Source organism: Canis lupus, chromosome 1, assembly GCF_011100685.1.
Source record: "Canis lupus familiaris isolate Mischka breed German Shepherd chromosome 1, alternate assembly UU_Cfam_GSD_1.0, whole genome shotgun sequence".
Classification (NCBI taxonomy): Eukaryota; Metazoa; Chordata; class Mammalia; order Carnivora; family Canidae; genus Canis; species Canis lupus.
The window spans coordinates 69928477-69943554 of record NC_049222.1 but is presented as its reverse complement, the minus strand read 5'-3'; the positions used below and the strand labels follow the sequence as shown (position 1 = coordinate 69943554).

Below are 15078 nucleotides of genomic sequence, written 5' to 3'. Positions count from 1 at the left end.
GATTTTATTTATTTATTCATGAGACACAGAGAGAGAGGCAGAGACACAGGCAAAGGGAGAAGCAGGCTCCCTGCGGGGAGCCCGGTGTGGGACTCGATTCCAGGACCACGGGGTCATGAAGGCAGAGGCTCTACCCCAGAGCCACCCAGGTGCCTCTGAATCAATGAAGTTTACATCTTTAAAGGCAACTTTTTAAGCACATTTTACAAATTCTAATTGTAGGGGCACTTGGGTGGCTCAGTCAGTTAGGTGTCGGCCTTCAGCTCAGGTCACTCCATTCTCAAAGGACTTAGAACAGTACATTGTCACAAGTGATGTAGACATGACATTAAAATCACTGAGTATTATTTGGAAAAGATATTGCCAATCTGACAAGTTACAATCATATACCAATGTGCATCTTTTAATACTTCTAAGATTGGATAACTCTCCATATGTTTATTTGCTAATTGAATTTTATCTTCTACGTTGTTTACGCAGCACCAATTGTATCTGCTATGAAGCGGGCAAGTCAATATAAGTGTGTTGAATGACTTAAAGAATTCATTTGGGCTTTTCCAATTTTTTGTTTTCCTGTGTGTTTTCTTTAAAGGAAAAAGATGTAAAACACTTGTATTATTTGAGACAAATATTTGCCTCAAGCCCCTTTCTAAAAATTTGGAATATGTACTCCACATTTCCCAGAGATGACACAGAACATAATTTACACTCCGTTCTAAGTTTATCTTTTTTAGTAATCTCTACACCCAACGTAGGGCTCAAAACCATGACACTGAGATCAAGAGTCACATGCTCTTCTGACTGAGCCTCCAGGTGACCCACTGTATCCTTTTTAAAAATTCATCTGGAGGCACCTGGATGGCTCGGTCGGTTGAGCATCTGCCTGTGGTTCAGGGCGTGATCCCAGGGTCCTGGGATTGAGAGCCATGTCGGGCTCCCTGCTCAGCCGAGAGTCCGCTTCTCCCTGTCCCTCTGCCACTCTCCCCTGCTCGTGCTCTCTCTCTCGGTCTTTCACTCTCTCAAATAAATAGATAAATTTTTTAAAAGTAAATTGATTTAAAATTGATTCAGGAATGGTGCCTGGCTAGCGCAGACTGTGCAGCATGCAACTCTTGATCTCAGGGTTGTGGGTTCAAGTCCCACATTGGATGTAGAGATTAAGATCACTTAACGACAACAACAAAGATGTAGGACCCCCCGGGTGACTCAGCTGGTTAAGCCTTTGACTCTTGATTTCAACTCAAGTCATGATTTTAGGGTCATGAGAGTGACCTCCAAGTCAGGTACCATGCTCAGTAGGGAGTCTGCTTGGGATTCTCGCTCTCTCTCTCTCCGTCTCTCTCTTCCTCTACCTCCCCTTCTGCCCCTGCATGTGCGCTCTCTCTCTCTTTCTCTCTCGGAAATGAATAAATCTTTAAAAACAATAAAAAGTTAAAACTGACTCAGGATAGTCACTTACTACACCAGGTATTGAGGTTCAATCTTTATTTGATACAGTATTTTTCTATTAAAAAAATTCTTTTCAGGAAAAGGTAGATTTCAATTGATATTCTAAAATATCTAAAAGTTAAAGTACTTTTTTAAAATACAACTTAATGGTATTAGCTAATAAACAAGTAACAAAATAATAATTTCCCATATCTTTAAAGTCTGCGGAAAAAAAAAATAAAAATAAAAATAAAAAAAGTCTGCGATAATTATAAGGTTAGAATTCTGCATGAAGTCTAATAAGGATTATAATAACTTTGATATACGACCAGAATTCCACACTTATGAAAGACAAATGACTAAAAAAAAAAAAAAAAAAAAAAAAAAGACTCTCAAATTATTTTATTTTCAATCTTGATTTAAATATGGCTTGATAGTTAAGGACTATGAGTCTCTCAAGAGAACTGAGCCAATTAAACTAAAGCTCCCAGGCAGCCCCTGTGCCCCAGCGGTTTAGCGCCGCCTTTGGCCCGGGGTGTGATCCCAGGGTCCCGGTATCGAGTCCCACATAGGGCTCCCTGCATGGAGCCTGCTTCTCCCTCTGCCTGTGTCTCTGCCTCTTTCTATGTCTGTCATGAATAAATAAATAAAATCTTATAAAAAAAGAAAAAAGAAAAAAACCTAAAGCTCCCCACAGACTTATCCCCCATGGGACGCACGCTAAGCCATTCCTATCAGCGGTTGACTCTTCATGGTAGACTCGTCCAACTTTCAGAGGCAAGACTAACAGCAGCTCGAGGCATTCTCTGGAGGTTTTGCTGGGTTTCTAACCAACTGACCAATGACACTTCCGCCCTCTAAAGAGAACAAACCCACCCGGGCCCAGAGCAACAAGTCACTAATGTTATATTTTCTCCTAGAACATGTTCAACCTATAAAATCCAGAAGATGTGGCTCAGACTGTATTGCTCCTTCAACATTCCTAAGAGGATTTCTTTCATATACATTTGGATATTTTATTTCCAATGTGTATATTTATATTCTAGTATATATAATTCTAATGCATTCTATATTTGATTCAATATTCGAATACATTTCATATTCCTTTTTTAAGTAGGCTCCGTGCCCACTGTGGAGCCCAATGCAGGGCTTGAATTCACTAACCCTGAGATCCAGGGTCAGATGCTTACCACACTGAGCCAGCCAGGCACCCCAAATACATTTTGTATTCTAAGATACAATTATCAAGTAAATAGTTCTCTTTCAAGTAAATAGAGTAAATTCAAGTAAAAAGTCTCTTTTTTAATTTTTAAGTAAATTCAAGTAAAATAGTCTCTTTTCAAAAACAAAACTAAGAAAAACCATAAGGACAAATTTCAGCCAACCAGACGGCAGGACACCTAGTCATGACAGTGGCCGTGCTGAAGGTAACACAGTTGGCAATTGGCAACTAAGTCTGAGCCAAGCACCGGGGAGTGTTCTTACTGGCAAGGATCCTCCTTCCCACGATGTTCTTGTCAGCACCACTCTCCTCCTCGCCCTGCCAGGTTCCTATCAGCAAGAACGTCTTGGCAGTTCCCTCGCAATCTCTACCCACCAAAGGAAACTGGAAGAACCAAAGGCGACAACCAGCAACTTGAGAATTTTGAGGCTGCTGTCTACCACAGTCCAGTAAATCGATTAAATTGCCACGTTACTAAACGTAAGAGAAAGCCGCATTGAGTCCCATCGAGCCACAAACTGGTTATCCTGTTTTTTGAATACAAACACTATTGCTAACTCTATCTTAAGTTTAAGGGTTGACAACAAAACTCCCAGCTTTTGTGACTTTCTATAAAAATCTCATTTCATAAAAACTAGAGTTTCCAGTTTGCAAAGAATTTTAGTATTTGTTTCTAGGGTCTTAGGAAATGCTGTTGTAAAAATGGGAGAGAACGAGTTGTCCCCAGATAACTAAGGGATATGTTTCAAAGTTTTTGTACGTAGCATCTGTGCGTTATTTTGCATTTTAATTGCCCCCTTTACACACATTACCTCCTCTGATCTGCACAGCCAGGCTGAGGGGTGACCAGGAGGGACTCAGCACCAGTGACCGTGAGGAGTCCAGCTTTAAGGGTCCAAGGTTACGGGAGTAGAAAATGAAATGAAATGACTAAAACTCAAAACACAAGTTTTCTATTTCTATTTCTCTGACACTGTGTAAGCTGGAGTTTGGAATTTGAAACCCATCTTCCCACCAAAGCAATACTGTACATGGTGGTTTGGAGGCTAGCCTAAGCCACGGAGACCTCCTCCTCCCGAAGACAGAACCTCCAGCAGGGGAGTCACACAGCTAAGGGACTCGCGTGGCCTGCAGGGGCCCTGAGCTTACACTAACATCACGTCTTTAGTGATGAATGGAACACATACTGAGGGAAAGGCCCTATTCCTATAGACCACTGGCCCGTCTTCCCAACGCCCCCCTGGAAGCAGCAGCTCGGCCCTTCCTTCTTTCCAGTCCCAGGGGCCGTGGCCTCTCCCCACCGGTGGGGACAGAACACAGTGGCTGCAGAAACACTATCTGCCCCCTGGGCTCGCTGCAGACTCAAGTGGAGGCTATTGTTCCGACAGACAAGCCCCGTGTCAGCCACGTGGGATCCCGAGGCCCCGGGGGACAGGTGCTCCTCTCGCCCCAGGCTAGCTGGGAGCACTGCAAGGGGATGATCCCGGCTGGACCGGGTGGGTGCAGAGGCAGGAAGGGGGGCGGGAGATGCCCCCGGGTGTGCAGGCATGGCCATTCAGGAAAACTCTTATTTTATATCCAAATTAGAGGAAGTAGTGAAATCAGAAAGAAGTGATTGCACTTTTTAGGTATATTCATTTTATTTGCTCAAAAAGTAGGAAATTAAAAAGGAAAACATGATTAAACCCTTGGTATCCTTGCCCCTCGTTTCCAAAAGGGATCTTCTTCTACCTACCAGGTACACTAATTCTCCAAATGAAGAATTTCTCTAAGAGCTGGAAAACGCCCCCAAAACTGTTTTTCTCTACCGGCCAGGTGTAGAGGGAAAGATGGGAAAACGTCCCATGACTGAGCAAATACCTCTTTGTCCTTCCTTTTCCCCTTGGATTATGGAATGGGGGGGGAGTGATTAATAAGTTATCAGAGATATGACTCATTTTAAGTATCCCTCTCTCCTTACATCACCCCAAAATGCGAACCAGACTCGCTGGATAGGAAGACAGTGAGATAGAAAGCAGTGTGTTTCCGAGACTGGATGAGCACCAGAATCACATGGGATGCTTAAAAATCAAAAAGTTTCCTTGGCCCAACACAAAGGTGGAAAAGAGGAATCTGGAGTTTACCATCACACCCCAGAAAACCCAGATGATCAGTTAAGTACAGGACAGTTAGTACAGAGGAGAGAACCTTAAAGCGTTCACCTGTATCCAGCAGGCCTCTCCTCCTCTCAAATATCCAGGAAGGCCTTCCAGGGCACCCACCCACATCCAGGTGAGAGGCCTCTCTGACACACCTTCGCCCCAGGTAAGCCCACAGAAATCATGTACAACATTCGTCTCAGGAGGTTATAGCTATTCATCAAAGAAAGGACTAACGAATCAGAAATCACAGATTCTGTAAGTAGTTCTTTTTGTTTTTTAAGATTCATTTTATTTGAGAAAGAGAGAGAGAGATAGGGTGTGTTTGCACGAGGTGGGGAGGGATCATCTCAAACAGACTCCACTCTGAGCATCGAGCTCAACGGTTGGGGCTCGATCCCATGACTCTGAGATCATGACCCAGGCCAAAACCAAGAGTTCAACACGCAACTGAGCCACCCTAAAGTAGTTCTTTTCCATTATGTGCATTTAGCTGATTAACTTCTCTGAGTCTTATTTTTTTTTCTTGGAAATGAAGAGATCAAACTAATTTTTTTTTTTTTCACACTACCACCAGGCTTTATTGCTCAAAATGTAAGCTAAACATTGAAGGTAAATGAGGACCCCAAGAAGACAGAGTCCAGACCCATGGAGCCCAGGCAGCCCAGCTCCTCTGCCACCGGACAGACATTCCTTGCAAGGCAGCACCCCACCCTGGGGGAGATCAAACTAATTTCTTATGGATCCTCCAGTTTGGGAAGCCCAGTCGAGACCCAACTGTATCAGATCACAGCAAGGTTCTACAGGAGACTGGATGTAAAATAAGTGGTACAGAGCATACAGTCAACAAACATTTGTGGAATACGTTGGTGTTTTCCCCTATTTTCTCTTCACAAGTAACCTGGGTAATAGGCAAATCTGTCTCATTTTCAATACTTACTTTCACAATCATCTTTAATATCTATAGTGGCAAATGGCATGTCTTTCAGAGAATCCATGGCATCAGCTTCAAATTCTTCTGACATTTCCTCTTCTCTGGACACATTTTCACACTCATTGGAATTTATTGCTCCTTTAACATATCAAAAAGAAAAAAAAAATGTATTATTTATTTTTTAATTGTATCCTAAACTAAGACAAGTCAACTGAATTCAATATAAATTAACATTTGTTGAGAAATGATCCTTGTATTCGAATATATTATAGAGTAATATAAACATTATTTATACTATAGTCTACATTTCTATAAATGTACTTTTATGTTAAACAGCTTTAATAATTTTCTGAAGCATAGTATTCCACTCAGGGTTAGAGGAAGACTGAGTAAATCAACAATCCTCCAGATCTTTTATAGCTAAATTTTCTTAACTCTAAAACTCCATTTTTTAAAAAAAATTTAAAAATTAAAAATCCATTTTTTCCATACTTTTTGAAAACAAACCAATAGTTTTGTCTGTCTGTTTATTTTTAATAATATCACTTACGTGTTCTCATTTGTACAAGTTCTGACCTTTATTTTTTCTTCAATAAAGACATTTTTTTTCTGTTATTAATTAACATTGGTAATTCATGGCTCTAAATATGCTTTCCTAGAAATTTAATGATTAAACACCAGAAGATTGTATCGTTTCCCTGACTGCCCTCCCAAGGATATTTGCTAATATTAAAGCCACATTTCACACTTGGTTTTTGTTTTTGTTATGGGTGGAACAACCATGTTTCGGGTGGAGGTTAAGGGAAAGAGAGTGTCTGTTTAAACTGATAAAATTGCTAAATGTCTCAGTAGGTGGTCGTCCCAGTACCATTATTTTCCACACTTCTATTGACAAAACACAAATGTTGTTTGAACTAGGACTGAACAAAATCTTGGGATAATTGTATAATTTTTACCCTATGTATTTACTAAAGACTAACCTACCATTAAAGATATTCATGAAGTCATGTATTTCTTTCTGTTGTAATCCTCTATTTTCAAATATCTAAAAACCACATTCCATTAAGAATATGGCTTACAACATAATAAGGTCATGAAAGGTCATAGTTAACATACATACCAAAAAAAAAAAAAATCTAAATTTTTATTGCAATTTGAGTGATCTTTACTACTGCTCGCACACACATGCACACACACGTTCCAGATAAAAGTGAAAAAATAAAAAAATAAATAAAAAATAAAAAAAACAAAAGATTTATATATAGTCATGTTCAATACCAAAACAAACAAAAAAAGTAATAGTACATTCTTAATAATGATACTATTTATTTACCAAATATGAGTGCCTGGCACACAAGTGTTCAACAAATATTAGTTTACTATGAGCCTATTCATAAACTTATAACAACTTGAAATATGAGAACAAGTAAATGTTTCCTATTTTTATGCCTGAGTTGAAAAATACAAATGCAGATTATACCTAAACAAAAATTTTAATAGGTCAATATATATCTTATACCTTCAGGCACATATAGCTACTCATAAAGAATCATCACTGACCATGCAGCTTACTCTTGAAAAGGTAGCAGCAGAGTATTTAGGCAGGTAAATATGCACAAGGCAGAATGAAAATCAGAACAAAATGAAATAAACCCAACTTTTGTGTTTCTCTTGCATTCTTAATCTAAGAACGTATTACTAATCTCTGAAGATCTAATGTACAGCATGGTTACTGTAGTCAATACTGTACTATATATACTTGAAATGTGCTCAGAAAGTAGACCTTAAGCATTCTCACAAAAAAAAAAAAAAAGGAACTATGTAACTATGTCAGGTGATGGATGTTAATTAACTTGACAGTGGTAATCATCTCACAATATATACTTGTATAAAATCATCACACTTTAAATACATACAATTTTATTTGTGAGTTACATCTCAATAAAGCTGGGAGGAAAAAAGAACTCGGTGATATGAAATTGGCCCATTAGCACTGACATTTCAATAGCTTTAAAGTCTGTGTGCCCCTGGGAAATAGATTGGATTCTTGGCAATGTGTGGAATGGCCTAAGAGGCTGACTTCTGTGCTCTAACAACATACTGTCAAGGCAAAAGGAAGACTTGAATGGCATGATGAATTGTTATTTTTTTCCATGAAAAAAGTTATTGAAATACTTTCAGTTTATCTCGAGCTCCATTAACCAATAGTTAGAGAAGTGCTACGTGGATCATTCTGCCTCTACAAAAGCAGAATCAGGAAGGAACAATATTGAAAAGAGTGCCATTTAGGTAATGACGCAAGGCAAGCTGGCCGATGTAACAGGGAGGGTTTAGTATCAGAAATTAGAAGGCAGATATCCTAGTGTGGTGCTTCCACCTCACTAGCAGTATGATCCCAGGAAATTCATATGAACTCTTCAGGCCCCACTCGGTAGCCCCTCTCCTAGATGACATCATTGTCCTACTTGAAAAACTATAAATCCTGGCTGCACTTTAGGATCACCTGGAGCTTTTTAAAATGACCAATGCCTGGGTCCCACTCCAGGCCAATTAAATTGGAATCTCTGGAGATCAAGGCAGCTGCTGGTATTTTCTTAAAGCCTTGCAGGGTGACTCTAATGTGTAAGAGAAGATGAAAAATGACTGCTCCCAAAGATCCCTTCTCATCTCTTCCACACCTTGATTCTTCTCGAGACCAAGCGACTATGTTGACAATTGAGAATAATCAACTTAAAAGTAGAAACTCAGATTAGATGTTTACTATTAGGGGAAACTCTTCTGATCCCCAGCTCACAGCTGAGTTAGGTAATCCCATCTCCTTCCCAATAGCTAGTGTTTCCTCCAGTCACCGCACATGTAAGTGTCCATCTGTCAGTCTTGTCCATTAGACACTAAGTAAAAGTGATCATATACTTTACCACCCCATATGGGATACTTCAGAAAGTGAAAGGGAGGACTTTTCATAATGACACTCCATCCATAAGTATAGACCCCCCATTCTAAGTTCCTTAAGTGCCACATCTTATCTTTATTTGATTCCTCAATGTCTAGTACAGTGTTCAGCTCACAGCTGGTGATCAATACGCTTGTACTGAATGACAGGATACAGGTAAGCACACATTCTAGAGTGTTTAATAATAAATCACTCAAGTTACACTGCAGTACAACTATTTCGATGCCCAAGAAAAAATAATTTGTGGTGTTTAAATGGCAGCTTCAGCACATCACAGAGTCTCATTTTCACAGGATGATGAAGGAAATGTACTGCCATCTCATTTGATATAAAGATAAAAAGTATAGTAGGACTTGCTCAATATCATTCTCCATCTTGTTAAATAAAGCATATAGAAACTTTTGAAATGCAATGCTACAGCAAAATCAATAATCCAGAACTTGAAATAAACTTTGTTCCATGAAACTACAGAATAATAGAAACAATTTTTGTAGATATGAATCATTAACTCTGAAAAAAAGAGAACACCATTTCCAAATAACTCTTCAAAGAATTGCTGGTCATTCTCTAGAGCAATGTTTCTCAACAGAGTTCAAATCTGGAAGCTTTTCTCCAGTTCTCTAAGCTCCACTGTCTGGGCAAAGGTGACAGATATCACTAAGACACCAACTACACTTTCTCTCTACAGAAATTAGAAGTATTTTGCTTCTGAAAAACTGCCTTAAAATAACTGGCTCTTAAATAAAGCATTTAAACCATAAAATGGTCATTTTGAGTACTTAAAATTTGGTCTGATTAAAACCCTATCTTTTGCACAAATCCAAATAAAATAACAGCTAACACTTGAGCGGGCAATAACACTACGCAGAGCTGTAAGCACTTTATAGGTAATGACTCATTTAATCCACAGAGACAGCTATCAGGGAGGTACTATTAGTTGTTTACTGAGTTTACAGACTGGCCAATGAAGTAACTTGCCCAAGGTCACAGCTAAGTTTAGGGTTGGAATTTGAATCCTGTCACTCTACTGTCAAAACTTCTTTTTCTGGCAACATGCTCCACTGCCTGTTAACATATGTAGTTCACGGAGCTGTAAACTGAGGGAATTCTTTCAAAAGGCACTCTGGCAAGAAATAGGTCAGGAGCTATAAAAATGTTCTTCTTACTAATGTATCTGTACCACATAGGCTGACACGGGCGGGACAATTCCCAGCCCGCGTCCACCTGTATCAGAGTGTAATTAACTAACTCTTTATGTGCACCCTAACACCTCAAAAAGCAAGCAGGAAGAAAAAAAAAAAAGGAAGAAAAGGTGGAACTTACATGCCTAATAATAGAGGAATGAATAAAGCATGCTCACACTAATGACAACTGAAAATAAGGGCTATAAAGTCTGCAACAACTGAAAAAAAATTGATAACTACTTTAAAAAGCAAATACAACATTGCATGTCTTCTGTCATTACGGTACTGCAAAGGCTGGAGGACATAGATTATTTCTAAGTTCTGGCCTAGCTGCACTCTATTTGTATTTTTCCCCTGTCATTCAAATATTTTAAATAGAATATCACTTTTATAAAAAGAATTAATGCACACATTTAAAACATAGGGTGTTATATGTCAGCACACTGGATTTAAATAAAATATTTTTTAAATGTAAAACCACAAAGTATACACCAATATTCAAATATACGTGCACTTCAGCAGATGACTTAAGGACAGTTTTGCCTTTTGTCACCCAAAATGCAAGCTTCCTATCTGGATAATGGAATGTAAGTCCCTGAAGTAGGCCTGTCAGGTGCCCTGTGCGGCTGTCCCCTGTGTGCCTGTCCGCTGTGCGCCTGTCCCCCATGCCACTGTCCTCTGTGCCGCTGTCCTCTGTGCGCCTATCCCCCATGTGCCTGTCCCCCGTGCACCTGTCCCCCGTGCACCTGTCCCCCGTGCCGCTGTCCCCCGTGCCGCTCTCCGCGTGGTGCTCCCCAAGCCCCAGGGCAAGCGCCGCGGCCACGGAAACGGCGGCGTGTCCACCCGCGGAGGGGCTGGGCTGCGTGACCCAGCCGGGCGTCCTCCTCACGGAAAGAACAGCAACGCAACCCGTTACTAGAGAGAAATGGAGCGCGCAGTCCGCACGGCCCACAGGGCGCGGGGAGGCGCCCAATCAGGTCGCCGTCAACTTGGCCCGCGAGGAGCTGCCCCGGGCCCGAGGCGCGAGGCCACGCGGGAAGCTCGGGGCCGGGCCACGGGGGGGCGGGGGGGGCCGTGGGGGGGCCGTGAGTCCCGCGGGCGCCCCCGCCCCCCGCCCCCACTGCAGGGCGGCCACCGGCGGCCGGGGTCACGTCCCGGCGTCTCCTCCCGTGTTTATCCACGAGGGGCGCGTGTCACCGGCTCCGGCCCGTCCCCGCGTCCCCCGGGGCCTCGGGTGCGGGCTCTCCCGGCGCCCCCTCCGGGCCCTGCAGGCCGCGGGCGCCCAGGCGGGGCAGCCCCGGGGGTCGGGCCGCGGGGCCGGGGCGGGGGGGACGGCGGGGACGGGGCCCTCCCGGCCTCCCCCGGCCTCCCGCCCGCGCTCACCGGCTCCGGGGCGCTCCATGGCGGCGGCGGAGGAGGAGGCGGAGGAGGCGGAGGAGGCGGAGGAGGCGGGGCGGGAGCAGGCGGGCCCCGGGAGCGGCGGAAGGGGCCGGGCGTCCGCGAGGGACCCGGATGGGGGCGGGGAGGGCGCCGGGCGCCGCGGCGGGGAAGGGAGGGGAGGGAGGGGAGGGGGGAGCCCCGCGTGCCCGTGACCCGGCCTCCCCGCCCCCTCCCCCTCCCCCGCGTGCCCGTGACCCGCCCCTCACCCCTCCCTCCTCCTCCCCCCGCGCCCCCCTCCTCCTTTCTCCTCCCCCCGTCCCCCCTCCCCCCCCTCCCCCCTAGCGCCTGGGGACCCGGCGGCCGGAGCGGCTTGCGGGGCGGCGACCCGGGGTCTCCTCAGGCCCCGTGGGTCTAGTTTTGAGAAGAGCTTTCGAGACAGTCCTCGTTACAAAATACTTGGGAAGAGCGACACGCTCAGGAATGCGGCCGGGTCCATCTGTATGACCGGATGTTGCTGCGCTGCAAAAGAGAAAAAGCCAGATTGTGGCAAAGTCTCGAACTTTTAACAACGGTTTTGTGCCTAGAAATGGAAACCAGCTACTTGATTTTTGCAGGTCAAAGCACTGGTGCGAGTTAATGGGGGAGAAAAGCAATTTACTTCATTTTGGGGGGAAAAATTCTTGGAACAGATTTCTACTGGGCTCTTAAGGGCAAAGAAACTCTGCAGCAAGGAAAACGAGGTGCACCCCTCAAATTAGTGTCGCTGTTTGGCGAAGACCCCTTGAGGTACCTTAAGGGACCGGCGCAGGCACCGCCTGGCACAGCCACAGGTGACATAAAGACCACACACGGGAAGGAATAAAGCTTGTCACGCTGCTTCTAAGATGATTCTAGCAATTTGAATATTGGAGTCGCACAGGTGAACAGGACGGGCCTTTTTCTTAAGGAACTGATCACCTGGGATCCCCGGGTGGCGCAGCGGTTTGGCGCCTGCCTTTGGCCCAGGGCGCGGGATCGAATCCCACGTCGGGCTCCCGGTGCATGGAGCCTGCTTCTCCCTCTGCCTGTGTCTCTGCCTCTCTCTCTCTCTGTGTGACTATCATAAATAAATTATTAAAAATAATAATAATAAAAAAATCTTTAAAAAAAGGAACTGATCACCTAACAACAGAAAAACATGAGCATCTTCAATAAGTAATAAACTAAAAGCTGCAAAAAAAAAAAAAGGGATCCAGGCCTATATTGAAAGGGATAAGAATGCAGCGCCCCAAAATGTGCCGCTTGGATTTGGGGCTGGAGCTATTGAGAAACAGCCGCAAGAGACCGCTCCTTCCCCCTTTATGCTAAAAGCAAGGCTTACACTACGCTTTGTAGAAGGTGACGTAAGCTCCCATTTGTAAAGATTCTCCCCTCTTCTGGAACAGGTAGAAATCGAACCAGAAGAGAAGAGTGGATATCTGCATTAGGAACCTTATGAAACAACCTTTATTTACCAAACGTTTCCTACTCTGACCGCCTGAAGGCGGAGGCAAGCGTCTGTATTCCGGAGGGCATAGGGTTACTCAGTGAATAGTTGCTGAATGAAGGAAACTTTTGTGAGCCCTAGATCTGTTTAAGTAGCCAGATTTGTCAAAAAAGAAAGCAACACATCTAAATTAACTTCATAACAAAGAAAGAGGGTTATAAGACCGTCCTGAAGCTTCACCAGCCTGAGGCAGACTAATAACTGACGTTGACGTTGACATTGACCCCCGAATGTTAATTGCTAAATGACCCGACCTGCCCCATTGATGGCCTGGTGCGACCCTCCAACCTACAGTGGTCACTAACCTGCGTCTGGGTCCTACATGGGCCTGACATGGCCTATGGACCATCCAGGCTGCCGTCTGGCCCAGCCTTTGCCCTGCCGAGCCCCCCCCCCCCCTTCGGGGCTCAGTCTGGCCCAGCCTTTGCCCTGCCGAGCCCCCCCCCCCCTTCGGGGCTCAGTCTCCGCCCCAGGAAGCGCTGTGTCCTCACCAGACATCAGCTCCCTGGTGGTCCCCTGGCCACGTGGCTCGCCTCAGTCCTCAGGCTTACAATCCTCTTGCAAAGGAGAACACCAGTGCCCCCTCCCCCAGCTTACATTGTGCTTCGAGGTGTTGACAGACAACATACCCAAGGTGGAGTCACTTATGCTAAGTGTCAGTGAACCAGGACTCCTTTCGGACCTAATTACAGTTTCCCCTCTCCCAGGAAATCGGAAACTAGTAAATCTGGAATGTCACCGGTGAGGTAGTCCACCTGACGGACCCCTTCTGCTCCCCAAAGAAAGATCGTCACCTGCCCTTTTCTTGTCCCTGGCCCCCTTTTGACTATAAAAGTCTCACATTTTGTTCAGTTCCTCAGAGCTCCTCTGTATTAGCTAGGGGTGTGCTGGCCCTTTTCATGAATCGTTGAATGAGGTCAATATGACCTTTAAATTTCTTCAACGGAATTTTTTTTTTATTAAAGATTTATTTATTTATTTATGATAGACATAGAGAGAGAGAGAGAGAGAGAGAGAGAGAGAGAGGCAGAGACACAGGAGGAGGGAGAAGCAGGCTCCATGCCGGAAGCCCAACGCGGGTCTCGATTCCGGGACTCCAGGATCGCGGCCTGGGCCAAAGGCAGGTGCTAAACCACTGAGCCACCCAGGGATCCCCTGAATTTTGTTTTTTAACAATGGATGAAATGACACCGAAGATGATTTGTGTAAGAGAAAGAGAATTCATTGAGACAGTATGTTCCTTTTGTCAAAAACAAGACAACACACCGAAACAGAGTCACTTCTGCTAAGCCCCACATCACCAAACCAAGACCTAATTATTTTGACAGCAAACCGGGCGGTGGGGAGTCACCTGCCCATCAGCCTAAAGGAGAGTCAGCTTGCAAGGATCAACACTCTGTGCCCCTAGTATGACCTCCGCCCCCACCCCTGCTGCTTATGACAGCTTTCACTTGGTATAGCCCCCCAGCCTGAGCTCCTGTCCCTCTGTGAGATTAGAGGCTACCTGCTTCAAATCAGTTTTTGTTCAAATTGATTTTGTTCAAATAAACTCTTAAAAGCTCCGTATGCCTCAGTGTATCTCTTAGCAGGTCACACACACGGCCAACTTCTGCCCAGAGGACAAGGTGCAGTGCCAAGGCTGCGGGACAGGAAGGGTCCCATTCAGGCCACAGCAACAGTCCTGCACAGCCATCCCCCTCCGCCTGCAGGGCCTGCTGCAGAGGCCACGCGGGTGTCAGGCCAACTCCACTCAGTGTGCTGAGCTCTCTTCAGATCCCTCAGTTCTCCTTTGTGCTAGGGTCTTGTCCCCCTGCATTTCTGCCAAAACCATTGTTGCTGCTTTAGTGTTCATCCTAGAAGGTTCTTTGGGCCTCCCAATAAACTACACCCACTAATGGTTATCAAGGAAAGTGAGGGCATGCAGTCCACAAGGCACAGCCAAACATCAGTAGAAAGTCAGCTGGTTCCCTTGGTCGAGCGTGACTCAGGATGACATCTCATTCCTCAGGATGAGGAATATGTGTGTAACTATAAAACATGTATTTTTTTTAAAGATTTTATTTATTTATTCATGAGAGAGAGAGAGAGAAGCAGAGACGCAGGCAGAGGGAGAAGCAGGCTCCCTGCAGGGAGCCCGAAGTGGGACTTGATCTTGGGACCCCGGGGTCATGCCCTGGGCCAAAGGCAGATGCCCAACCACTAAGCCGCCCAGGCATCCTTAAAACATGAATTCTTTAATATTTGGGTATATTCAAGAAATCACTGTATATCTCTCGATACAGGCAAACACACACGTGTGCAAGCACGAATGTGT

At 44.6% G+C, this 15078-nt stretch overlaps 1 protein-coding gene across 9 annotated transcripts in view; it reads right to left on the bottom strand.

Moving 5' to 3' along the window:
• The window catches only part of AKAP7 (A-kinase anchoring protein 7), a 127327-nt gene extending 115965 nt beyond the window's left edge, over positions 1-11362 (bottom strand). For all 9 annotated transcript variants that reach the window (XM_038526791.1, XM_038526792.1, XM_038526794.1 and 6 more), the window contains exons 1-2: positions 11243-11362; positions 5729-5860 (exon numbers count right to left, since the gene is read on the bottom strand). In XM_038526791.1, the coding sequence (XP_038382719.1) occupies positions 5729-5860; positions 11243-11261 (151 nt within the window). In that variant the 5' untranslated portion in view covers positions 11262-11362. The remainder of the gene's footprint in view (positions 1-5728; positions 5861-11242) is intronic.
• Positions 11363-15078: the final 3716 nt, after the last annotated feature.